Genomic DNA, 25922 nt, shown 5'->3' with positions numbered 1-25922 from the left:
TGATGAGGCTGTTGACGAACTGTGATTGTTTTTTAAATTAATGACATTTTTTTAACTATGTTATTTTAGAAAAACTGATGATGGTGGAAAAATACACCAAAACGTATTTTAATTGATTAATAAAGACAAAAAATGACTGAAACCCAGGAATTAATTTTGATTTGGAATTGAAACACAGTCAGGAAAGTATATACAATTAAACAAAATACCAAATTAACCTCGTCACTTTTATTTTACAATATATAGTTGAAGTGTTTGATGTTTCCGATTACCCCGAAGTTGTTGGGTAAATGTAAACATTAACAACTTTTAAACATTTATGTTCCAAAATTGAATTTTTGTTTCTTTTATTTCAACTCACTACAATGTAGTAACTTTATCAATTATGATATATGATCTATTTTTAAGTGATGAAAATTTGCAAGAAAAATGTATTTGTCAAAATCGTTTACTTTTACCCCACTCGACCCTAACAGCGTAAAAATTCAAGACAAACCGATCCATGCCGCGAGCCTTTTTAGAAAAAATCCTTGTTTTTTTTCTGGTGTGAAAACGGGGGATAATCAGGATGTTTCCTTTCAGGTGGTCGAGTAACAGCCTTCCAAGCGGCGCTTCCGAATGTGGGCCCCGGAGCAGTTACATCCAGAGAAGACCCAAACCAGCGATCAACTGCCGAAGCCCTACTGCTGAATCCTGTGAATGATTTCTATAAGCGGCTGGCTTTGGAATGTTCGGGCCAGCAGATAGCTGTTGATTTATTTGTCGTGAATTCGCAGTATGTGGATTTGGCCACTATATCGGGAATTAGCAGATTTAGCGGTGGTTCGGTTCATCATTTCCCACTGTTCAAGTTAAATCGGCCTCTGGTCGTCGACATGTTCCAGCGCGAGCTGAGGCGATATCTGACAAGGAAAATCGGCTTTGAGGCTGTAATGCGAGTTCGATGCACTCGAGGATTGGCGATGCACACTTTCCATGGTGGGTTTTAGCTGTGCTGAAAAAGCCTGCTTAAAGTATCACGTTTGGTGATTTGCAGGCAATCTGTTCGTCCGCTCTACCGACTTGCTCTCGCTGCCCAACATTAACCCAGACGCAGGCTTTGGAATGCAAGTGTCCATTGACGAAAGCCTGACGGACTATCAAAGCGTTTGCTTCCAAGCGGCGCTGCTTTACACGACTAGTAAAGGTAGCTTTCGCACCCCTTGTTAGACGCATAAATGCCACAACCATTTTTTAGGTGAACGTCGAATCCGCGTGCATACGTTGTGTTTGCCCATTGCCAATACATTACACGACGTGATCCATTCGGCTGACCAGCAATGTATCATTGGTTTGTTGGGCAAAATGGCTGTGGACAGGTAAAACCTTTTCTAAATCATCCGCCTGGCAAATCTAAAACTGGCAATTTCCAGGTCGACTCAAGCGTCCCTCTCCGATGCCCGGGAAGCATTTATCAATGCTGTAGTGGATGTTTTGAGCGCCTACAAATTATCCCTTAACATAGGAACTGCTGGATCTGGACTGTTAGCACCCGAATGCCTTAAGCTGCTCCCGTTATACATCGCGGCGATTTTAAAGCACCCCGCTTTTAGAATAGGAATTTCTACCAGGTACGTGCTTTGGAATACTCCCCATTGTTGACTAACGCTGTTTCATCCGCTCGCAGATTAGATGACCGAGTTAAAGCAATGATAGACATGAAGGCGAAGCCTCTGCCTCTCCTAATTCAGCAAATCTACCCCGACCTGTACCCGGTGCACAACTTGGAGCTGCAAGAGGTTGTGATGAACAGCGAAGAGGAGTCGGTGCCGCTGCCGCCTCGCCTGCAGCTGAGCGCAAGATGTTTGGAAAACAAAGGCGCTTTTTTGATGGATTGCGGCGACCAAATGATCATTCTTGTGGGCCCTAATGTGTCCAAAGACTTCCTTAACCAGGCTCTGGGCGTGCCTGATTACAGCAGCATCAGTGAAACCATGGTGGAAATTCCCGTGTTGGACAACGTGCCAAATAAGCGGCTACTCCAGTTTATCACCTATTTGAATGACGCGAAGCCTTATGCTGTAACGCTGCAAGTTCTGAGGGAAAACAGCCCGAGTAGGGGCGTTTTCCTGGAAAAACTCATCGAAGATAGGCTGGAAAATTCATTATCTTACCACGAGTTTTTGCAGCATTTGAAAACACAAGTGAAATAGCCGTAGGCATTGAAAAGTGAACAGTAATCTAGGGTTTGACAATTAAAACTGCTGTGGCGATTATAACTCGAACTGAAGCTACGATTAGTGTTAATGGAAAATGAATATTTAGTGTGCAATTTTGAGTAACGGCGAGGGATTAAAGTGAAGTGTGAAGAACCAACAATTTGCTTGATTGAAATTCCGCGATTCGGCAGCTGCTGTTCTAGTCATTGTTTCCACTAGGAATAAATTCGAAATTCACTCCGATGCCAATTGAAAACCAAAATTGTCAACTCACACCAGCAAGTTTTTTTTGGTTTGCCAAATCGTCGGTAGTTTGAATGAACATATGAATAAATTGTTGGTGCCCACTTTAAAATGTTAACGTGACGATACCGTTTAGTACTTTTGTGTCCTGGATATTTTACCTTAAACATTCACAGTTCTCGCCGCCAGCTAATCATATTATGAAGTATCAAAGGACTGTTCAGTGAAAATACATGTATTTTATATTTGGGTCGGGCCTTTGAATAGCCAGTTTGTAATGAATATATAATAGTTTTGGGACAGGCCGGTATTGTGATATGTTTTCCTGAATGCGCAGGAAACGAAAAAAGTAGCAATAATTTTGAGGGGATTGAGACCAATGGGAGCAAATTGCTTTGGAGAAAATATAACTCTTAACAAAATTTTATTTTATTATTCACTTACTTCTAAACGCCTGCGTTTTACGTTTCACGTTCTTAATCAGCGAGTTTAATTCGACGTTTTTCTGTCCTGGTGCGGATTTTGCTTTCTTCGCCTCGTTGCTGGTGCAAATGTCGTTTTTCCTTTTGATTTGCTTAAAACGTGGATCGGAAGGATCCACGTTATAGTGATAACTGGTGAAGCGAGCCGAAAACCTTTTGTCCTCAAGGTTAACCTGGGATAAAAATTATTACAGCTTTATTTTGGTAAATTCGAAAGATGCTTACTTTAAAATCGTCCTCGTTCTGTTGCTCTTCATTGCGTTTTTTGCCCTTTTTCTTCTTGTTCTTTCCTTTGTCAAGCATTCGGTTGAAATTGAAGTGCTTCTTTTCCTCAGCATCATCGCCGTCGCTCATCAAAATTAAATCCAATTCTGCCTGTTTTTGTTTGTCGTCTTCATCAACAGCTTGTTTCCGGTTTTTCTTGTTCAGTTTCTTCGTCGTTTTGAATTCCGGATTGTTGAACTCTTCCGCAAAGTAGGGGTCATTCATGTCGATATCGGATGGCATGTCGCTGTCCTCAGACTGCTCCGCTTTCGCCTTTTTCTTCCGCTCCTTTCGCTTCTCCTTCTTTTTGTCCAAATATTTCTGGAACGGCGTTTTATCCTCCTTACTAATCTGCTTCTCTTTGATTAGTTTATCGGTTTTCTTCTTCAAGCTCACGCCCCAAGAGATTTCCATTTCAAAGTCCTTGTTTTTTTTTTCCTGTTCCTTGTCCTGGATACCCTCCAGCAGCGCCTTGTATTTATCAATCGAACTGCCTGTAAAACATTGCAATTAAAAGCTAAAAAATTCACAGGTAAAACCATCTGGTTTACCTTGTTGAGAATCTTCTTCAGATTCATCGCTTGATTCATCTTCATCACTGCTGGCTGCCAGGTAGTTTTCAAGCTCCTTTTCCGAAATATCGTCGAGTTTTCCGCTGTTGATTTTCTCGCTAATCTCCAATCGGTCGGGGTTCGTTTCGTCCCAAGTGAGTTCCACTTTGGCTTGTTGCAGCGCCGTGGTAGTGAAGAATCTTGGTTGATATTTCGTTGGCAATTGATCGCAGGAATCTTTAGGCTCGTCATCGAAAGTCATCTCGTCTGGTATGAATCGGAGATCGATCTTGGTAGCGCTCGATTCATACTCCATGCCATCGCATTCTGAAACGTTTGAAGGTGTAAAAACCGTTAAAAATAATTTGCAATTATTTACCTGTGTAAATCTTATTGGCGGAACTGGCATTATTGACCGTAATAACTGCATAGTAGTACTTCAGGCGGTTGAGCTGGTACTGTCTCAATTTTTCCATGTGATACTTGGAGCCTTCTTCATTCTCATCCTCTTCAGGCTCCGGGTGAGGATCAGCATCCACTAGTTCAATGGGCCCTTTCACCTCCTCTTCCTTCAGCCCTAAGGGATGATTGGGTTTAAAGAAGAAACCTCTAAGGGGACAGAAAACGGGTTACTTACGTTGCTTTCCATATTCGGACGGGTAAATAACCACGGATTTAATGGCGCCTGATGGTGGCAGAAAAGAGTTGAACAAAACCATTAGATCAATGGCCCTGATTCGGTCCCAATCCAAATTGCAGGCTGCTAGTCTATGCGTTGCTTCCTCAGTGGTTCCAGCATCTGCATCCAGTTCGCCCCATTTGTGGTCAATATCTTCTGAATCTGAGACTTCCTGATCGGTTTCTTCATCGTCTGTAATACAAAAAGAAGTGTCAGGTTTGGAGTTGTGTCAAGCAGAAGCTTTTAGTGTGGCCCAACCTGAAGAACTGTCTGAATAGAGGCACTTCTCTCCTCGAGCATAATCCACTTGCAAGTCGCGCAGCTTTTCCTTAACATCCACTGGCAGTTTCTTGTCCTTAACATCCAATTTGTTCGGCTGTGGGGCCTCATCTTCACTACTTGCAGAGCTTCTAGCTCTCACGTGCTTCCCAGGCTCTGGCGCCTCACTGTCACTTTCACTCGCCGATTCTTCTTCAGAGCTCACTTCATAGAACCGTTTCAGGTCCTCTTTCGAACGCAGTTTCACGGGTCGCCCCCTTTTATCACTGGTGTAGTTCGATTGAAACTGCTTGTCTGTAAACATAGACTGGAAGCGGCCATCGATTTTCACTTTGCTTTCGGACTTGGGCACTTTCCGGAACTTTGGGTCCTTTTTCACGTGCAGAAACCGTTTATCGTCCATTTTGGGGCTCTCAAACACAGACTCTCAAATGAAGATGTGTTCTGGAAAATATGGGAAAATTGTTAGGTTATACAATAGTTTGGGGTTATACACCATTCGATTCTTGCCATTGTGAGCCTAATTGCAAGTGAAGCTAGCTGGTGATGGACAAGCGTTCACTTAGTGTTGCACTTGCACACATAAATTGGAAAGAGAAACCGCATGATCGCCGATAATTTCCCCAATTCCTCTAGACAGGGTTTTCAAAAAAGTCAAACAAACGCAAAAAATTCGAATTATTCAAATAGTTTTGCTCGCCGAAAAAAGCGAAATCCATGCGAATCTTTGCCTTAAATCCCAAGTCCCATTCAATATGTTGGTGCGGACAGTGTTGTTGGCCCTTTTGGCTATCGGGGTGTATTCTGAATTAGACTTAGACCATGAGTCTGGAGCGCTTAATTATCTGCTAACAGAGGGACTCAGAGTGAACCCTGTGCTTGTAGGTAAACGCATTTGGTTCTATTTAAAGGGGTAAAATGTTGAAAACTCAAATACACTGGTGTCCTCAATCAAGCAGCCTCAAATCTTATTTTAGAAGAAGAAACTTTGTCAGAAGAGTCCAGGAGATTCATCTCGGCAAAGTACGACAGTCTTGTGCGTTTAGTGGGGCAAAGGCAGCGTGCGGTATCAAGCAGAACGAAGAGAAGTTTGGATGTGGACCCAAAGACCAACTCAATAAGTAAGGAATTTATTTAGGGACAATAAAAATTCTGGTCATGGGATGATTGAGATCGTCACAGTTGTAAACGTACATAAACTAGGTTCACTAGGCGCTTTTGGCATCCACGCCGAATATTTCCTTAAAAATATTGGCCACTTCGTGTGCCTCCAGGTAGCGATAAAACTCTCCCATATCCATGTGGTTGAACTTGGGGCCATGATTCTCAAACACCAGCTCAAGGAAGTCCTTAAATCTCAAAAAAGTCCCACCCTTTGAGTCTTCTTTGTTACTTTCCGTAATCTGCAACGACATTTAGATTGAAGTTAACGCGACTCTGCATTGATTCAGCGAACAGACCTTGCAAAAGATTTTCTTCCAGTTCATGTTTTTCACTGCCTGCCAAAATTCGTTCACGTCTCTGGACGTTCCTTCCACGCAAATTATACCAGGTTTCCCTGGCATTACAAAGCCGGACAATTTCAGTTCATCTGCGAGATCTATTAGGGCTTTGCGCTTGGTTTTGCTGCAGAGAAAAGCATTATTGAAAAAAAAACTGTAGAGATAATAAAGATACTCTACCTGTAAATGTGATGGGAATAGATCCAAAATCTAACAAGCTCCGCATCCTCTGAACAGTGGTCTGTTGTTTCGATTACTGCTTCCTTCTGTTCAATGTAATCTAGAGCGTGATCTTGTAGCCAAGAGATTGCTGTGAATATACACGGTTCGCCTCGGGGCAAGTCGGCCAAAAACTGTTCTGAAACAATCAATCATAAAAGTATTAAAACGAATCTTATCTAGAGTGGGAATTGATCAATGACTTGTGTTTTTCGGGATTATTCAACCAGTCTAGTGGTCTGTAAAGAGGGATGATGCGGCAATAGGAAAACTTTATAAAATGCAGCAAAGGCTTACCAATTTTCTTGTTCAAAAGTACATGTTGGGCCTTATTTAATTTGTGGTTTCTCACAAACACTCCCGGCTCAACAAATGGGTATTCCTGTGGCAAATTCACGCCCAATTCGAACTTGTTCTGTTCTAACACGAGGTTGACTGTGAAGCCCAGACAAGGGGGCACAGAGGGCGTGCGCCCCCCAACAAAGTCTTTTATGTCATGAAACACCCCGATGTCTTCCACCTTTATCTCTCCCGGGTTGCAGAACATCGACTCCAAGCTCTCCAGCTCGTCCAACTGTATCTGCAGATTTTGCTTGATGTTGTTTACTGGTTCCTCCATCGTTTTGATCAAAGAAAATCGTCTAGTCACTCTGTAGTACTATTTTATGACTGGCAAAAGTTCAGAAATGTTATCTCATATGCAGTCACTTATAGTCGTTATTCTGTATCTTAATCTCAACCTGTTTTCTGGTGTTGTTTTATTAAAATTCATATCTGCTTACAGGCTTGGCTTGATTTTTTTTCTTATGCTCTACTGGAATTCTCACCTTGGATTTTAAAAAGGCCAGATGCCGATGTGAATGTTGCTGACATGTAAATATAAACCCGATCAGCTTGGTATCTGTGAATGTAACCTATTTTCTCTATTGTTCATCATTATCTGTATGGAATGGCGAATGAATTTTGCGTGAAAACTAGAAATATTTATAAAATTATTTTTTATACGACAACGTGTGCATTTTAATGCTCTGTCTGACCATGGCAACTAAAGCTTTGCACCTCAACCGGTTTTCTAAATATGCGGCGAGGGCGAAGAGCGATTTTTAAATCCCGCATTAATGTCGAATTTTGGCAATTTGCGGGAAAATTAGAAATAGTTCTAAAATGATGTTTGGTACGGAAAAGTACGCAATTTTACTCTCTATCGCACAGTGAAAACTAGGGTTTTGTAGCTCAACCGGTTCCCTTAATGAGAGCCAACGAAGAAGAGCGGCTCGGAAAACTCGCATTAATATTGAATTTTCGCATTTTGCTTGAAAACTAGATACTTTTCTAGAATAATGTTTGGTACAAAAAAGTCTGCAATGTAACTCTCTATGGGGCGCTGAAAACTAGACCTTTTTAACTCAACCGCTTCTCTTACTACGAGCCCACGAAAAAGAGCAGCTCGGAAAACTCGCATTAATCTTTGCATTTTGCGTGAAAAGTAGAAACTTTTAAAAGTGATGTGGTACAAAAAAGTCCGCAAATTAACTCTCTTTGGCACACTGAAAACTAGGCCTTTGTAGCTCAACCGGTTCTCTTAATACGAGCCCACGAATAAGAGCGGCTCGGAAAACTCGCATTAATGTTCAGTTTTCGCATTTTGCGTAAAAAATAGAAACTTTTCGATAATGATTTTTGCTACAAAAAAGTACGCAATTTAACTGCATGGATTCTGGATTCTGGATGTTGTTTATTGGTTTGCTACGTTTTCATCAAAAAAAAAATCGTCTGGTCACTCTGTACTACTATTTTATGACTGGCAAAAGTTCAAAAATGTTACTCATATGCAGACTATCATTTATAGTCGTTATTCTGTATCTTGATCTCAACCTGTTTGCTGGTGTGTTGTTTTATTAAAATTCATATCTGCTTTACAGGCTTGGCTTGGTTTTTTCCTTATGTTCCACCGCAATTCTCATGTTTTTTTTTTTAAAAGCCAGATGTGAATGTTTCTCGTATGTATAAACACGATCAGTTTGGTTATTTGTGAACTTAACATATTTTCTCTATTGTTCATTATTATCTGTATGGAATGGCGAATAAATTGTGCGTGAAAACTACAAACATTTCCAAACGCCATTTTACTCTCTATCGCACAGTGAAAACTAGAGTTTTATAGTTCAATCGATTCTCTTAATGCGAGCCCACGAATAACAGCGGCTCGGAAAACTCGCATTAATCTTGAATTTTCGCATTTTGCGTGCAAAGTAGATACTTTTCTAGAATCATGTTTGGTACAAAAAAATACGCAATTAAACTCTCTATCGCGCAGTGAAAACTATAGTTTTGTAGTTCAACCGATTTTCTTAATGCGAACACACGAACAAGAGCGGCTCGGAAAACTCGCATTAATTTTGAATTTTCGTATTTTGCGTGAAAACTAGAAACTTTTCTATAATGATGCTTGGCACCAAAAAGTCCCCAATTTAACGCTCTATGCACACTGAAAACCAGACCTTTGCAGCTCAACCGATTCTCTTAATGCCCGCCCACGAATAAGAGCGGCTCGGAAAACTCGCATTAATCTTGCATTTTCGCATTTTGCGTGAAAACTGGAAACTTTTCTAGAATGATGTTTTAAACACAAAAATGTACGCAATTTCACTCTATATCTATATATGTATATATTAAGTATATGTTTAGTACAAAAAAGTGCACAGTTTAACTGTCTATCGCGCGCTAAAAACTAGAGCTTTGTAGCTCGACCGGTTTTCTAATTACAAACCAACGAATAAAAGCCGTTCTGAAGAGTCGCAGTAATTCTGCATTTTCGCATTTGCTTAAAAACTAGAAACTCTATCCAAAGCGTTGAAAACAAAGGAATTTTAGAAAACTAAAGCTGCAGTTATTTGGATATTTTCTGGCGAAACAAGGTAGATTTTCTAGTTTTAGGAACGATTAGGATGAAATAAGAAAAGAAACCACATGAAACGCAGCACGCATTGGGCGACCTTTTTACACTCACTCAGATAAGTAAAAGTTTTTCAAAATTAGAGAAACCAGTATCATATTTTGAACGTTCTCATCCAATTTTTATGGGATTTCAGTCATTAAAACGGAAAAAGTCGTTCCCATTAAGGACGCCGACGACTTTAGACTGTTCCAGAGCCTCAACAGCACTTTGGCAGCCTCCCTGGAAAATGGGAACAGCATCGTTTTATATAGATATTTAGTAAGTAATTCACAAACAAAATTTCTTTTGCTATTTTATCTGCTATTGTCTTTAACGGTTTATTTGAGGTAATTTCACCAAATTTTACAGAACGGATCCTTTAAAGACATCCACCATAGCCCTATGGAATACAACACCAATCTAGTTGTGGCCTCTACAGAAGATGGTGGGGCTTTAATAGTCGTAGGCACTGGTGATTTTATCACGATATTCCAATTCAATTTGGAACAGGGAAAATTGGAGAAAATTCAGCACGTGGAAGCGCCAGCATCTAAACACGTTGCCCTATGGAAACAAGGAGAATCCGTGTATTTATCCGCAACCGATAGAACCGGAAGAATAACCGTTTTCCGATGGTTGGGCAGGCATTTCGATCGTCTTCAGGAAATTCAGTTGAGCCACGTAAAAAAGACTGTCCATTTCAGTTTTCACGACTCCGATTATCTGGCCGCAGTAAATGAAGAAGTAGTTGAGGGTGAGTAGATAGATGGTCCAGAGAGTTCTAAGTGTAAATAGCGGTGACTTAGGCGAGAAGACTTTTTCGGAAATACTGAAATTCGATGTTCATTCTGGGAAGTTCAAGCCCTATCAAAGGCTGCTAACAAAAGCTTGTACGGACATCAAATACTTCACTTGCAAGCTCCACAACACTTACCATCACTTCTTAATCGTGAGCCAAGTAGTCAATGCTCCAGGTAATGGAAAAATGGCTCATCTGCTCACCTTTAAGCTGACCCTATTTCCATAGGCCCCTCAAAGGAAAACGGCATTTCGGTAATCTACAAATACGACCAGGACTATTTCGTGCCGTTTCAAAGTATCGCGACCAACGCAGTGGAGTGGCAACCCGTTCAAGTAAATAGCACGCATCTAGTTGAACAGAATCCAAACGCATTTCCCTTTAAGGATTTGGAGGAAAATTCGGCTCTAATAGCGGTCACTCCTGAAGGCCTCCAGGGCTTCCAGTTTGATGGATGGTACTTTTTTGAAAGCCGCCTAATAGCAGACAATGAGGAGGTTGCAGACTTGAACTTCCAAAACATCAAAGCTCTGCATACTTTTGATTTTTTTGGGCAGGAATTGCTGGGTAAGTTGCCAGATGAATCAACTAAAAAACGAAAAGTTTTCCAGTTTTAGCCTGCCAATATTGCTCGCAATCGATCAGTTTGTACTCGGTGAATTTCACTCAATATTCCACCTTGGAGGACGAATCATCCGAATTATTATCCTGGTGCACAAACAAGCTTCAAGAGCTTTCTAACAGCTTGGAACCTCCGATGTTGGCTGCAAGATTGAGAGGAGATTTAAATGAGGTAAACTTCAGTTCAGTGCAATTGATTGCAAGTGAAGGGGGTTTTTCAGGAATTTTTCGAGGATGAAGACCCGAAGCGTCAGATGGCGGCAGCCCTTTCCAAGGCAAGCCTGGTTCTCGATGGCATCGAAGAAACTCTTAAGGACTTGATCGTGAATGCTGATGTTCTTGAAGCTGACACGCTCATTTTTAACAACGACACCCAAGTGAATGGGCTGCAAGTTGCTGCTGTTAACGCGCTTGAGGTTGATGATGTGCTCGATAAAGTCCTTGACATTGCTGAAGGCTTCAGCGTGAATAACAGTATGAATTTCACGGTGGTAGTGACGGAGAATAGCTTAAGCCTTAGCACTTTGAATGGCTCACCTCTGGAAGAATATGTGTCTTTAAGGAAGGACTTGATGTTGGAAGAGTTCACTGTTCAAGGTCCCGTGGCGTTTCAAAGCGGATTACTCATAGGAAATCACACGATAAACGATGTGGAGATTACTGAAAAAAATCTGCTGCTCAAAGAGGGCGATCAGGACTTTTCAGAGAATCTTTCAGTGGATGAGCTGCGAGTCAACGAATTAACCAGCAACAACTTGAACTGTTTCGCTTTGGATTCTCTCTCTGATAATGGTGAAGAAATTTTCAACATTGGGGCTCTGAAGGTGAAACACCTGAGCATTGGAGGGTTGTTGAACAACGTGGATATAAAGAGCTTAGCAAAGCGGGGCCTGAGGAAATCAGGCAATCAATTTTGGGAAACGCCACTTTCATTTAACTCGCTTGAAGTGGAAGAACTTCAGATAAAAGAGCTGTCAGGAAAATTGATTCCGCAGAACCTGGTCCCGATTAATGCTGGCCAGTACCATGTTCATCAAGACGTCACTTTTACCAAGGGTAGATTTTTTGGGGGTGAATAAGTTGATGAGTTTTAATTTATTTTTTCAGACCTCCGCACCAACCGGCTGGATGCTGGCCAGTCTTTAAACAACATTGCGGTCAAATGCAATGGACTGCTGGATGTTCTGCTAATTGACTCGCCTGAACAACAGGAAATTCCTGCGAGGAAATCCTTCACAAATCTCACTCTTAAGCGGCGTTATTCTCCTCTAATAATCGACGAATCGCCCTGTGAAATACTAAACGATTTGCGGATTAATGGAAGCGTGAAGTTGAGCAAACGGCTAAAAGTGCGCGACTTAAAGCCAGCTAATTCCAGTGGAAGTATGGGGGAGGTTTTGGCCAACGGAATTAAGCTTACGGTAACCCCCCAAAGTCTGTAGTGATTTTTTAACAAGATTCCTTTCAGGACGTGGAAATGCCGGTTCATCTAACTTTCACTCAGCCGCTAAAGGTCGAGAGTATTCGGGTGGATAAAATCAATTCTTTGGATCCGAATAAGTGGATTTTGGGCTCTTCTGCATCCCCACAAGTCCTTACAGGCCACAAGCAGTTTTGGGGCGACATCCATTTAAAGGGACCAGTAAATGTGGCGAACATGAACAACATCGATGTTGGAGCCTTGGAGAATCACACGTTAAGGGTAGAAGGAGATCAGGAAATTGGCGGTTTTTGGACAGTGGAATCTTTAGTCGCCAACAAAGGGTAGATTGATTCCAAGTGTTCTCAAGGTTTGTTATTTAAATCGTGTTTTTAGGGTTTTGGCAAATAAAACCCAACTCCCGGAAGGGAGTCGTACAAGCCTGCGAATTAAAGGCGATTTGGAGGCCCGCGTAAACACAAGCGAATTCACACTGCAAGGGTTGGTCAACTCAAACCGCCTTCAAGATGTGCTGGGGAATATGGTCGAAAAAAACACCAAATACCGGGTGTTTGGGGAAAAGCATTTTAAAGACTTGCACGTGCAGGACTTGGAGATTCCTGAACATTCCAATATTTCGAAGCTATTGCGGACTGTTACCAGTGGAGGTGAAATCACCTTGAAGACTGACTTGGATCTGTTCAACAACATCAGCATTCGCCGCGTGCAGTTCAAAGGACGTCTCAATGATCTAACGCGAGCGGATTTCGACGGATTGATGCATTTAGACTCCAATCCGGAAGAAACCGTTCTGATTCCCTCGGATGTAAAATTTAAGGAGCTTGTGGTGCTTGGCGAAGTTTTCGTCGCGGACAATTCAATAAACGGCCAAAACTTGACCGCAATTGAACAGGATACTGTAAAAATCGACGAAGATCACGTCTTCCATTCAGGGGTTTTTGGTGAGAGCAATTGACAATCTCGATTTACTTTAGAACCGGATTTTTTCCAGAGGAAACCGTCACAGTGGGGGACACTTTGCGGCTGAATGGCAGTGTTGAGAACCTGGATTTGGATTTTATTGTGCTTCAAAACGGGAGCCGCATGGTGGAAATTGCAGACATAGTTTTCAACGACACATTGGTTGTTAATGGGACGCTGTTCCTTCATGGTACTGCTAACGGGGTGGATTTGCGCAAATTCTGCACGTTTTCTCAGCAAAGGGAAAAGTCTCTGAAAATATTTGGTAAGGAAAACTGGTGTGATTTGAAAATTCACTCTCTCAGTTTCATATTGGCCTGTTTTGAAACGTTTAAGACCGTTTGCTTTCGTTTGGGAATAATGCTTGTTCCCAGTTTGTTAATGAGCAAAAATGCATTTTTCTGATGAACGAAAACAGCAAGGTGATTCCTAAGCCACTAATGCTTAAAATTGGTTTTTGGAATGTTTTAAACTAGGTCTGGGTAACTCAGTGAATTTTTAGGAATTGGCGCAGTGTTGCGCAAATGGCATGGTGCGCCAACCCAATATACCGGCGCAGTAACTCGCGCAGTTCCGTTGCTGGGAAAACGTTGACGATCTTTTTTTAGTTGTTTTTAGATTGATTTTAAGGGCCATTTATTAATGATATTTTTTGAGTTTCTTCAAAATTTCAGAATTTTCCAGTTTTAGCGAAGTTACTCTTTGTTCCCAACGTTCATTTTTCTATAATTTCTATAGTTAAAAATTATGAAATCAATTTCATTTTTGGGCAAAAATGAAATAAGTTTCTATCAAAAAATGAAGAGTATAAGCGAAAGTTTCTAATAAATTATTTGAAAAACTCGTCATCTCCATTCCTCTGAACACTGTAGTTTGTTAAAAAATATGTGGTTCTTTAATTTTGACTGCTTTTTTTTATTTTACTTTCAACTCAAAAACGCTCTATTTTGTAGAGTTTCACTTAAAAATACTGACGATCTGAAGATCTCGAAAATCATTAACGTTTTCTAAAAAACTGATCACAAAACTAAAAGTTTTTCATCAAAAACTCCAAAAAACATTATTTTCTGATAATTTTCTTCTTTTCACACGATGACAATAATGGAATCTTTTCAGCCAAAGATGGTGAAACTAATTTTGCTAGAAAATTCGCCTCATTCATCGGTTTTCAGGGAAGTTTAGAAAACCCATTTCAGCGTCGAAGTTTGCACAAAAATTAAATAATTTTATTTAGTTTTTTACCCAGTTATTGAGAATACCTTGAAAAACGACTAGAGAGCAAAAGTTTACAAAAAATTATTTGAAAATTTGCTTCTCGGTCTGAAAGTTTTTAAAGTTTATTAAAATTTTTAGGTCTTTCCAGTTTTAGCAAAGTTTTGATTAAGCAATTCTTTCTACGCAAAAATGGCATGATTTTTCGCGCAACTCAACACAGTGTGACCCAGTCTTATTTTAGACCGTCTGTAGTCTTAACTTTTATATTAATTTTCGCTGTGTTTTTTTCAGGGAAAGTTGTGTTTGCTAAAGGCCCAAAGGTTTTCCGTTTTAACAACCACAACGTAAAGAACCTGATGAAGACGCTCTGGTTCACTGATAGAGCCGCAAACATTACAGAAACGCTTCACATGAAGAACGCCACATTTACTCAGCCCCTTTATGTGGAGGTGAGTCTTGGCAGTGCGGTCAGTTTTTAGCTCACTGTTTGTCTGTTTTAGAAATTTGTGGATGACATCAATCTAAATCTGCTCTCCCAAAACTACCTTAGCAAGAGCAAAAGCCAAGAAATCCCGGCCAGTTTAACATTTTCCAATGTCACGTTCTCAAACATATCGACCACACGTTTGAATACCGACGCTCCAATCAATGGCATTTTGTTAGAAGACCTTCTGAGCTCAATGTTGCTGCAAAGCACCGACCAAGTGTTCGAATCGGTGGCTAACTTCGAAGAAGCGCACTTTAATAGTTAATAAATAAATACATTCTGTGAGTGTTCCAGATGGTTGAAGCAGTTGGTTTCAGATTTGACTGGAAGTTTCACTGTGAACGATCTCAACCTGGAAACCGATGTGATGCGCTACGACGCTCAGAATGCCGTAACTGGGCGCAAAGTTTTCCAAAACCTCAACATCCGAGCCTTAAAACTGCCTCGTAATGTTAAAATACAGGACGTAGATGTCTTGGACTGGCTGGATAATGCTGTGATGAATAACGGCACTTTTAGGATCAGCGGGAAGAAGGTCTTCAACAACGCCACATTCAAGCAAGGTTTAAGGTGGGCATTTTGCTTCGCAGTAGGAACTCGCTTGAAGTAGCAAACCATCAGTTTAAGGGGCACGTTGAACAACCAGACCTTCAACGAGAACACCATCATGCTGTTGAACAGGCCGCAGAATATCGCGGGAAAAAAGGCGTTTTTCAGCGACAATCAGCAGCCAATCACTTTGAGAACTGTGCGAGTTAAAGGGCTGGTGAATGGCATCAATCTTCAACAGCTGGTGCAGAACCAGGTGAGCATTTGGGGGTGGCTTTCAATGTTTGGGCTGATCAGGGAGTTTCAGACAAATAGACTGCGGGTATTGGACGAGGATTTTTTGCAAGAAAGCGTAATCTTCAGCCAATTGAATTCGAACGTCAGCGCACTACCCACACACAACTGGGAAGGTTTGAGGAGAAAATTCAACCAGCTTCTGAACATGGGCAGGGACCTTCAGAAGTCGCTTAACGGTATTTATTCGGGTTGGCGCTCTAAAAATTGATTAAAGCGCACTAATTTCCAGAGGATTCGACAATTTTCAAATACTTTAAGCAAATAAACAAGTTCGACAATGTCTACGAGATTTTTGGCTTGCGATGTGCCGATGGAATCTTCCGACTGGTTGCTTTCACGTGCACAAATGGAAGAAACCGCTTTCGAACCTTCCAGTGGGAGACCCAGACGCAGGCATTCACTCTCATAGGTGATAACTCCTCAACACGTCACAGACTCAAACATGTTCATCCCCAAACAATTTCCAGGTGAAAACCCGGAATTTTACCTCTCAAAACCCATCTATATGGAGCAACTAACCATTGGAAACCAAGACTATATTTTTGTACAGCACCCCGACCGATACGACTACCAAAACTACAGTAGGTAACAGTCGAAGAAGTTTAAAAAGTTCTGAATTGGTGCAATGATCGATTTCAGAATACGTTTACTCTGGAAGTTTACTGGAGCTAACAAATGCAACGCACTTCAAGATTAAAGCCGAATTCCATCGAAACTCCACTGAGTCTTTAACGCACTTCCAAAGTCCGGCCTCCAATCAGACTTGCCTGGCGTTCATCGGCCAATCGTTGCCGGGATTAGACATTTACTGCTATGAAGCCGCGCAGAAGAGCTTCTACTGGGCGCAAAGAATCGACCTGGATGGGATCTATAAGGTAACACATTTTATTAGGTGATTAGTTGACAAAAACCCTAATTAAATAGGCTCTGGCCGTCGAAGCGCTGGACTCAGTCTATTTGTTTCTGGCCCGACATCAACATCCCTTATCCCACGAGCCTTGCATAGAAGTTTTCCAAAGCACCAAAAAACTTTCGGGTTTCCAGCCCATCCAAACGATTTATGAAGGTGTGGATTTGAACGGTAACCAGCCGAAATTTCCCCAGTTATCGGGTGTAAAACACTGCTCGTTTCAGGCTTGGCAGCTGCCACAATCAACGGAAAGCCTTTCGTGGCGTTCTCCTTTGGATATCAAGAATCCACAGTCCAATCAGGCCGCGTTACCATCCGAAGGTACACGATTTTAGTCAGTTAGACTAGTGATAATTAAAAATTCCTTGTTTTTAGGCTGGATTTGTCCAGCAATCAATTCAAACCGCTGCAGGATATTCCAGTGCCGGTGCCTAAGGGGGTTCACTTCATCACGCAAGCCTCCTTCGAGCCGCTGCTCTTAATCCAAACAGCCGACAGAAAAGCCCCACTGCGCACCTTGAGGTAAAATCAACTGCGATTGCTGATTAGTGCTGAAAACCATTTTTTTCAGCTACGATGGAGTGGCTGGTTTTAGGGAAATTCTCAGAGGCTCATCGTTGCCAATCAGCTCGAAAGTGCGAACCGTAGGAAACGGGCATTTTGTGGTGGCTCTACAAGAAAATAGGCAAACTGGCTCCATCCTGGAGGCTGTAGCCAAAGGATTTTCTTCAACATAAGTAAAAATCAATGTTTTTTTTGTATTTGTTTATTTATATATTTTGTTACGATTTGTGGGAATCAGTTCATTGAAAAAGTCCTCCGAATCACTTATTCTGCGTCATTTTCACTGCTTGCGCCTAATCTTATGTCGATATTGGGCACTTTGCTTTGCATGGTAGTAGTCGTAGTTGATTCAGTGGTGGGTGTTGCAGAGATTATTGAAGGTTTTAGGGCTTGTGGTCGGTCTTGCCAAGGAAAAGTTGGCGAGTGAGTGCGGTGAAACTCTGGGCTGTGATGACAATGATGTGGGAAATCTGCAACATAAAATGAAGTAATTTGCGAAGCAAATTAATAGCCATTCCTACCATGAATTTCATTAGTTTTGAAATGCCTCCAGAAGGGGGTTTTCCAAGAGTCTCCAACGTCTCCAGTCTCTTCGTCCTCCCAGGGAATCTCAAATTTTCCTGAAAAACCGCAAGATGTTTTTTGCTTAAATGCTACTTTCGTTCATTACCGTTATTCCCTTCATTCTCATTTACATCTGAATATTCGGGGTTAAATCCATAGTCAGTCAGCCTTTGGGAAGGCAGAAAATGTCCTATCTGGAAGTCCAAACGCGGATCTTCAAACTCTCTGTTCGCTTGTGCTTCCAAATGATCGTTCACTAATGGAAAAACGCACACGTTAAGCCCAATTTTCCCACAAATAGTCCACTTACCTGACTGGCGCCTTTGCCCATACCCATAACAACTAACACTCGTTACCACCACACTAGCAACTGCGAATAAAATGCGACAATTCATTTCTATCTTTAGTCCTTCATCTAGTGAATGCCTTCGACTTCTTCGGCCTGGGCGATTTTATGCGGAAAAAATCAAGATTCCCACGCCTTGGGAAACCCCTTTCCAACCTGAACTCATGCGAATACCTACACAAATAGTCACTTATTCGACCTGCTTCCTACTAGGAAATTTTGATGCATCTTCCAAATATTAATCACAGACTATTCCATTTTTTCTATTTAAATAACACGATGAGGGGCGGAAAGACCAACAATTAATCATCCTCTCATAAAATCTTTCATTCGTTGTCGCCGCTTCAAGTTTAGTCTTTGGGAATTTTCGAGGTTGGACTAATTAGGTGATTAAAATGTTTCGATTAATAAACCATACTTGAAAACCGGTTCAAATCGACCAAAAACCCACAGAAAATCCTTCCGTGAGACACCCAGCAGTGACGAAGGAGAAAGGCGAATCTCAACTCGAAGAAGATAATTGAGTATATTTTGTAATGTAAAACGCTCCTGGTTGCGTTGATAACAATATGGAGTATTTCGAGAACACGATCGCTTCTTACATATAAAACTAAACTATTCATCGTCTAAAGGTGTAACAGTAATATAACAATTTAGTAAAGGTATCCTTATGGCACACCTATGAAATGCTGATGCATGACTTAGAGAGAACGCTTTTGGGCTTATTTTTTATGAATGAACATCATCCTAAGAGATAAAACATTTTTGTTTAAAGTATAAGCGAAATATGCGGTCGCCTACTGCTCTTCCTTTAGCGCCAATTCCTTCGGCACAGCTGGATCGGGAAGTTTCTCATAGTTGGGTTCCACGCCCCAAATATCTCTGCCATATTCGATGATCGTTCTATCGCTAGAAAACTTTCCAGACGTGGCTATGTTCATGATGGCCATTTCTAGCCACTTGGACTGATTCTACAAGGCGATTGAATGTGTTTTTTACCTTGAAGTGTCTTTGGTTGAAAACCTCTTACCTGGTAAATACTGCTCACTTCATCTTGCTTCTTAATATAAGAATCGTAATCGGCCAGCAAGAAGAACCGGTCGTATTTCAGCAAAATATCGGCGAGATCCTTGAACTCGTCTGGATTGCTTGGGCTGAAGAATCCGTTCTGCATTTGATCCACCACCTGTTTCAGCTCGGGATTGGCATTGTAGTAGTCATAGGCGTTGTAACCTGCGACACTCAAACCTAACCAATTGGTTCATAGGGGCAAATTCTCACTTTACCTTTGCGTTGCAAGGCTTCGACTTCATCGGCAGTCATGCCAAAAATGAAGATGTTCTCTCTGCCCATTTCTTCGGCCATTTCCACGTTGGCGCCATCCAGAGTCCCGATAGTCAGCGCCCCATTCAGCTGGAACTTCATGTTCCCCGTTCCAGAGGCTTCGGTTCCAGCCGTCGAGATTTGCTCGCTTAGATCCGCGGCCGGGATTATTTTCTCTGCGAGAGTCACTCTGTAGTTTTCCAGGTAAATTACCTTCAGTTTATCGCCCACAATCGGGTCGTTGTTCACAACGTTGGCCACATAGTTGATCAGTTTGATTATTTTCTTCGCCGTGTAGTACCCAGGGGCGGCCTTTCCGCCAATCATTACTGTGCGAGGCGTAAATTTGGCCGAAGGGTTCTTTTTAATGCGGTTGTACATTGTGATGATGTGCATGCAGTTCAACAGCTGCCTTTTGTACTCGTGGATCCGTTTCACGTGGACATCGAACATTGAAGCTGGATTCACCTTGACTCCATAGTCTTTCTCCAGCAACTGAGCCAATCTCAGCTTGTTTTCCTGCTTCACTTTCATCACAGCGCGCTGGAAAGCCGGATCCTTGGCAAGCGGTCTCAGCTGCTGCAGCTGTTCCAGATGGATGATCCAGTCTTCGCCGAAGCGCTCGGAAATCAAGTCGCTAAGACCAGGATTGCACAGCAAAACCCACCTGCGCGGGGTGACGCCGTTGGTCTTGTTTTGGAACTTTTCCGGATTCAACTCGTAGAAGTCGCGGAACCTGAAATGGGCTTTTAGACCGGCTCTAGAACACCTGTGCAAAAAACTTACAAGCCAGCTTTGATAATATCGGAGTGAAGCTGAGCGACACCGTTCACCGCGTGACTTCCCACAATGCTCAAATGGGCCATATTGACGCGCTTCGCTCCGTCCTCCTCAATCAGCGACATTGTCCTCATTTTGTCTAAGTTGCCGGGCCATTTCTTCTCAACGTCCTGCAGATGATGGAAGTTGATCTTGTAGATGATATCCAGATGTCTGGGCAGGATGTTTTGAAGGTGACTCACAGCCCAGCGTTCCAGAGCTTCAGGGAGCACCTGAAACAACCGAAAGTTGCCACTCAAAGGCCCAGTTTCCATCTAGGCGCACCTCTTACGGTGTGATTTGTATAGCCGCAAGTTCTTCGCGTAATGTCCCAGGCCTTGTCCCAATCCAGTCCTTCCACGTCCACGAGAAGCCGCATCAATTCGGGAATTGCCAGCGATGGATGGGTGTCGTTCAGCTGAATTGCCACCTGGAAATTTACGGAATTTGCATTGAAAAGTATGTCCATATTTTCGTGCGATTTCTGAGCAAGCAGTTGAGATAACGGGATCAGACTTTAAGCTCTCGATTACTAAAGCACGAGTTTAGTTGTGATTTAAATTTGGTTCCATTCAAGACCCTGGTGCCATCAGAATGAATGTTTAAACTGAAGAAACTGAGAACCGATTTCCCAGCAATTCGGTGCAATATCGGAATGAGCATTTCAGCACTTGATAACGAAAGCTTCCGTTTGTTTATTTGTCGTATAAATTTGGGGCCATTCCTTTGTTCATTTAAAAAAAAACGAAAAAAGTACTCACCTTATCAGGAAATTGATCAAAGTCGTTTCTAGTTGCTTCTTTGGATCCAAATTTCGCAGACTTAAACCGACGAACGATATCTTGCAAAGTGGCCGCCACCATGAAGTATTCCTGCTTCAGACGCAGCTCTTTTCCCTCGAAAAAGTTATCGTTTGGATAGAGAACTCTCGATATGTTTTCGGCCAGATTCCTATCGAGAACCGCTTGGATGTAATCTCCATCGTTAACTAAAAAAAATCGAGCACATCTAGAAAACGCCTTAACACTCACAGCCTACAATATAAAGTTTCGTCATCATTTGGTGTTTAGAAAACTACATTTTTTTGGGACGAACGGGCGCTAACTTTTTTATTCAATTAGTCCACACTAACCCAAACGTATTAGACAACTCAATTCGGACAAAATTCCAAAAATTTGCCTCACTTTCTGCAAAATCAACTTTGAATATTTGTCGCCCGAGATCGTGTGCACTGAGGATTACAACAACTGAAAAATTCGACTTTTACAAAATTCCAACTTACAGAACTTCAAGTCGAAATCCACTGGACTTTTGGCGCTCCACAGTCGCAGCGTATTCACCACGTTGTTTCTGTATCCAGGAACCGGGTTGTCGTAAGGCAGGGCGAAGACTACTTGGGTGTCAACCCACTTTTTCTTACCCTCTGGGGTTTCAATCACCTTGCCTGTAACAAATTGGATTCGTATTTCCAGGTTTTTTTTAATTTAAATAGAAATATACCGTAGAAGTTGACTGGAAGCATGTACTCGGGCCTGGCCTTCTCCCACGGGTTTCCAAACCGCAGCCAATCGTCCGGCTCTTCTTGCTGCTCCCCATTGACGAGCCTTTGGGCGAATATGCCGTATTCGTAACGGATTCCATAGCCATAAGCAGCCATACCTACAGGCAGAAATCAATTGAGGATAATAAGTGTCACAAAGTTTTTTCAAGAAATAATTTTGCAAAAACTGGACCAGATGTAACAGCGCTTGGTACTGCATTGGAAAGAGACAACTTTGCTCTAAATGTTGTAAGTTTAATTTTTCGCAAAAAATCTGGCGTAATATGGCCAATAGGCAGGTGTTTAAAGCAACCAAAGCAAAAGCAGTCCGGCGTTCCAACATATTTTTTTTATCGCAAAACAGCTGTTTTTCAAAAACTTATTTTGCAAAAACTGGACCAGATAAAACAACGCTTGGTACACCATTGAAAAGAGACAACTTTGCTCCAAATGTTCTAAAAGCTTAATGTTTCACTAAAAATCTGGCGAACATTGGCACGTGTTTAAAGCAACACTTGTCCGTCGCCCCAACGCATTTTTGTGCCGCAAAACATCTGTTTTTCAAAAAATTATTTTGCAAAAATTGGACCAGGTAGAACATCGCTTGGTACTCCATTGCAAAGAAACAACTTTGCTCTAAATGTTCTAACAGTTTCATGTTTCGCAAAAAATCTGGCAAATATTGGCACGTGTTTAAAGCAACACTTGTCCGGCGCTCCAACCCATGTTTTTGTCGTAAAACAGCTGTTTTTCAAAAATTAATTTTGCAAAAACTGGACCAGACAGCACAGCGCTTGGCACTCCATTGGAAAGAGACAACTTTGCTCTAGATGTTCTGAAAGCTTCAATTTTTCACAAAAATCAGGCGAATATTGGCAGCTGTTTAAATCAAGAATGTTTTCAAAAACTTCCCTAGACGGAAATGCGTCAGTCACATCATTTCAGAACCGAAAACATAGCTTTAAATGCCCGGGAAAACTTGTTACTTGGCGAATGGAAAAAGCAGCTTTACCTAACGTGGCCATTGAGTCCAAGAAACAGGCTGCTAAGCGTCCCAAACCGCCGTTTCCCAGTCCAGCATCTTCTTCCATTTCTTCCAGCTCTTCAATGTCCAGGCCCAGTTGATACAAAGCTTCATCACACGGCGACTGGATGCCCAAGTTGATCATCGTGTTCGACAAAGTCCGTCCCATGTAGAATTCCAAGGAAAGATAAGCAACACGCTAAAAAAAAACAGTATATTTTTGCATTGTCTTTCAAATAAAATCGAGTCACTGAACTCCAATCACATGGGATTCATCTGAGACAAAAAATTTATCGCCTGTCTAAAAATATACCCAAAATTCCGGTTATATGCTTTTTATTTATAATACACCCAATTAAAACGAGGATAAATATGTTGCTCTTGCGGACATAAATAAGTATCAGCTGAGCAGCAGATAATGATTTGGAAAAACGTTTAAACGAAGAAATTGCTTTTTTTGCGCATACATGAATGGAAAACAGCACGACTGAATTCATGAGTTGGAAATTAGAAAACATTGCACTGTTGTTTATTGGCTGTCTTTGGATTGAAGCCAAATTTCGGTGACCAAACTTTGGCGCTTACATTAGGAAACATGTATTTTCAAATGATTAGAATGTTCCATCATCCCATCGCCGGTCCGTTACTACTTTCATTTCGACTGAAAATAGAATCCTTTGCTAGAAACTGAATAAAATCGGCTTGTCGCTCTTCCTAATTACGATGATTTGCAATTGAAGATTGTTATGCAATTGTGCTTGGAATAACAGGCAAGATTGCATATCTTCACAGGATAAGCCTTGTTGATTTACTGGCGTATAACAAACGTTTATCCCTGGAGATTAGTGGGAGAAACTTCGGAATTCGGACTGATAAAGTACATGTGACACTCATTGTTTTTACTTATGATCATTTTCGATTGGAAACTTTCCGCACAAATAATCCAAAAGTCTAATAATAACATCAATAAAACGTGTTGCTTCCACCCAAAATAGCTGCAACAAGCCAAAACCACTTTAATCCTGCTTAGTTAATATTCGCTTAACAAGCTCAAGTTTGTGACAATTTTCCAACCGATTTCATATCAACGAACTGCCCGATATGCTTTATCCACATGAATCTACACTGGAAAAAAAAATCACGAATTCGATTCATGCAAAAAATGGAATTTGGGGCCAAATTTTATCGGATAAACGTTTTGCAAACGACTGTTGTTTTTATTAATTTCATTTAATATTTATGTACACACTTTGAAAGGAACTAATAAGTCAATTTAAATAACAACTTGTGTGGCCAAAGTTGTGCAGGTTTTTTTTTGCACAACGAATTGTGCAAAAACTGAGCAAAATTGAAAAGCGATCGCCAGTCTATTAGAAAGGGAAAATTTCGCTGAATTTGTTCACACAGTTTCATTTTTCGCAAAAAAATCTGGTGAGAATTGGCAGGTGTTTGAGGCCACACTTGATAGGCGCTAGAACCCATTCATCAGCAGAAGATGTTTTTCAACAATTAAATATGCCAAAACTAGGCTAGAGAGAAACGCGCTTAAAACATCTTCGAAGAGAGAAAACTTTGATTTTTAAGCCTAGAAAGTTTCTTTATTGGGAAAAAATCTGGAAAATTTTCTCAGGCTTTTGAAGCGACAACTTTCTTATATATGCGTACTCGTTTTTCAAAAAAATATTTTGCAATAACTAGGTTTGATTGAATACCGGTTGTAATTCCTCTGAAAAGAGAAAACCTTGCTTTGAATGCCCAGAAAGTTTCATTTTTCGCAAAAAATCTGGGGAAGATTGACAGGCTTTTGATGCAATTCTTTTTATTTGTGAGAGGCCCCACGCTCACCCCAGCCAATCAGTGATTTTAAATAATTAGATAATTTTTTCAAGTGAATTATGGAAAGTTGTCCACTCGATTTCCAATTAGGTTGAAGAACTTGCATAATAATTAAAAATTTAGGACGGGTTTCAATGTTGTGCCATAGTTATTAGCTAATTGTACACTCGTGTGTGCCAAACATCTGTTAGGAATAATAATAGAGCTGTTCGGTTACAATTTCATAAATTTCTTATCATTGAAATGCATGGGCAATTGACTTGGAATTAAGTGAGTTATTTTTCAAGTCAGTTTTAGCAGACAATGGAGTTATTTTCAGTAGTAAACAGGGCGTTTGTCCCCAATGAATCCACATTTTAACAAGTGCAAAGTTACTTATGTGAGCCTCATCAGGCTTTCAGCTAAATAAACATCCCATTACATTTTTGGCAAGTTTCACACAATTTTAATTTCCATTGCAATCCTACGCGCGCACAAACGTGCAGCAAAGACACGTACAGTTTGAGTGGTGTTAACGAAAATAATTAAAAATAACTAACAAAAAGCATAGTTTTACCCACAAAATCGAAATCCTAATTATCCAGAAAAATTCAAAAAAATTCAGTTACTTAAATTAATTATTTTAGTGGCTAAAGAACAATTAATTTAGGGCTCGTCATGTGCTATTCTTTAGCAATTTTATTGGGTTCCAGCTAACTTGTAGGTCTGGTTTGTGCGTAGTAGGCAAAAGATGGCTTTACAGCTCAACTTGCCTGTCTCCAAGTAATTCAATTGGGTCCAATTAATTAAGTACAGGTCATTTTACACTCAACGACTGTCTGAAAGGGGGTCTTACCTTGGGGTCCACTTCATAGTAGTGCTGTTGAGTGCGAATCCACCGGGACACCAAATGATCCCTCACAGTATGGGCAAGGGCGAAGTAGTAATCCCTAGGGGTGGCTACATTCCGGTCTTTTACCAAAGTGTAGTGAACGTGCCTATTAAAAGTTTTCTTGATTTCGGTCACATCGCCAACTTCTGCAATGCCCCGCACACTGATCTGCTTTCTTCTTTCCACATCGCTCTGTGGAACCGACATTTCTTCGTTTTTTCTATTGAAGAACTGCAAACAAGCACCGGCTAGAAGCGATTGACTGGATTGGATTCACTACTGGATTGTTGAGTTATTGTTGGTGACAGAGGTCACCTTGGAGTTGCGATAGGGTCAGCCTCCTCTCCACGTTGCCACATTATCAGTTCGTGTTATTTGTTTTTGTGTTTTGTTGATATTTT

General features: G+C 41.2%; 6 protein-coding genes across 12 annotated transcripts in view; 2 read left to right on the top strand and 4 right to left on the bottom strand.

Annotated features, from left to right (window-relative positions):
• LOC109542496 (protein transport protein Sec24A) overlaps positions 1–2863 on the top strand; it is a 7178-nt gene extending 4315 nt beyond the window's left edge. For all 3 annotated transcript variants that reach the window (XM_019911751.2, XM_019911744.2, XM_019911757.2), the window contains exons 4-8: positions 583–978; positions 1037–1186; positions 1238–1358; positions 1413–1610; positions 1667–2863. In XM_019911751.2, the coding sequence (XP_019767310.2) occupies positions 583–978; positions 1037–1186; positions 1238–1358; positions 1413–1610; positions 1667–2192 (1391 nt within the window). In that variant the 3' untranslated portion in view covers positions 2193–2863. The remainder of the gene's footprint in view (positions 1–582; positions 979–1036; positions 1187–1237; positions 1359–1412; positions 1611–1666) is intronic.
• LOC109542485 (ESF1 homolog) lies at positions 2849–5201 on the bottom strand. Its single transcript, XM_048664174.1, has 6 exons — positions 4676–5201; positions 4376–4609; positions 4118–4315; positions 3739–4065; positions 3149–3681; positions 2849–3096 (listed from the first exon to the last, which is right to left on the bottom strand). Exons 1-6 carry the CDS (start codon positions 5097–5099, stop codon positions 2878–2880), a joined length of 1935 nt encoding a protein of 644 aa, XP_048520131.1. The 5' UTR covers positions 5100–5201; the 3' UTR covers positions 2849–2877.
• Positions 5202–5333: 132 nt separating this feature from the next.
• LOC109536439 lies at positions 5334–17422 on the top strand. 3 transcript variants are annotated; one of them, XM_048664140.1, is made up of 25 exons: positions 5335–5581; positions 5674–5817; positions 9510–9634; positions 9725–10109; positions 10162–10329; positions 10383–10489; positions 10541–10721; positions 10766–10947; positions 10997–11831; positions 11883–12196; positions 12244–12539; positions 12592–13157; positions 13208–13441; positions 14683–14840; positions 14892–15138; positions 15196–15448; positions 15500–15683; positions 15735–15900; positions 15954–16133; positions 16192–16305; positions 16364–16599; positions 16649–16790; positions 16859–16955; positions 17010–17156; positions 17206–17422. In XM_048664140.1, the coding sequence occupies exons 1-25, from the start codon at positions 5452–5454 to the stop codon at positions 17369–17371; spliced, it is 5757 nt and encodes a 1918-aa protein (XP_048520097.1). In that variant the 5' UTR covers positions 5335–5451; the 3' UTR covers positions 17372–17422. The 3 variants fall into 3 exon arrangements, with proteins under 3 accessions (XP_048520102.1, XP_048520097.1, XP_048520091.1); XM_048664134.1 differs by having other exon boundaries at positions 16649–16805; XM_048664145.1 differs by lacking the exons at positions 16649–16790; positions 16859–16955; positions 17010–17156; positions 17206–17422 and having other exon boundaries at positions 5334–5581; positions 16192–16309; positions 16364–16514.
• On the bottom strand, positions 5811–7317 carry LOC109544730 (RWD domain-containing protein 2A). Its single transcript, XM_019915043.2, has 5 exons — positions 7245–7317; positions 6715–7086; positions 6379–6556; positions 6157–6322; positions 5811–6099 (listed from the first exon to the last, which is right to left on the bottom strand). The coding sequence occupies exons 2-5, from the start codon at positions 7034–7036 to the stop codon at positions 5905–5907; spliced, it is 861 nt and encodes a 286-aa protein (XP_019770602.1). The 5' UTR covers positions 7037–7086; positions 7245–7317; the 3' UTR covers positions 5811–5904.
• LOC109536456 lies at positions 17422–18315 on the bottom strand. Of its 2 annotated transcripts, XM_019902694.2 has the most exons (4): positions 18073–18315; positions 17869–18018; positions 17720–17818; positions 17422–17668 (listed from the first exon to the last, which is right to left on the bottom strand). In XM_019902694.2, exons 1-4 carry the CDS (start codon positions 18155–18157, stop codon positions 17463–17465), a joined length of 540 nt encoding a protein of 179 aa, XP_019758253.2. In that variant the 5' UTR covers positions 18158–18315; the 3' UTR covers positions 17422–17462. The 2 variants fall into 2 exon arrangements, with proteins under 2 accessions (XP_019758253.2, XP_019758245.2); XM_019902686.2 differs by having other exon boundaries at positions 17869–18306.
• Positions 18316–18618: 303 nt separating this feature from the next.
• Positions 18619–25888, bottom strand: LOC109536447 (glycogen phosphorylase). Of its 2 annotated transcripts, none has more exons than XM_048664162.1 (10): positions 25486–25888; positions 22803–23013; positions 21751–21909; positions 21533–21694; positions 21012–21238; positions 20543–20680; positions 20218–20483; positions 19395–20167; positions 19139–19341; positions 18619–19079 (listed from the first exon to the last, which is right to left on the bottom strand). In XM_048664162.1, exons 1-10 carry the CDS (start codon positions 25726–25728, stop codon positions 18906–18908), a joined length of 2556 nt encoding a protein of 851 aa, XP_048520119.1. In that variant the 5' UTR covers positions 25729–25888; the 3' UTR covers positions 18619–18905. The 2 variants fall into 2 exon arrangements, with proteins under 2 accessions (XP_048520119.1, XP_048520125.1); XM_048664168.1 differs by lacking the exon at positions 25486–25888 and adding an exon at positions 23400–23426.
• Positions 25889–25922: the final 34 nt, after the last annotated feature.

This window comes from Dendroctonus ponderosae, unplaced genomic scaffold, assembly GCF_020466585.1.
Source record: "Dendroctonus ponderosae isolate FM_Combo_2020 unplaced genomic scaffold, Dpon_F_20191213v2 Dpon_F_20191213_1, whole genome shotgun sequence".
Taxonomy (NCBI): Eukaryota; Metazoa; Arthropoda; class Insecta; order Coleoptera; family Curculionidae; genus Dendroctonus; species Dendroctonus ponderosae.
Note: the sequence above shows the minus strand (reverse complement) of the source record. Positions and strands in the feature narration are given on the sequence as shown.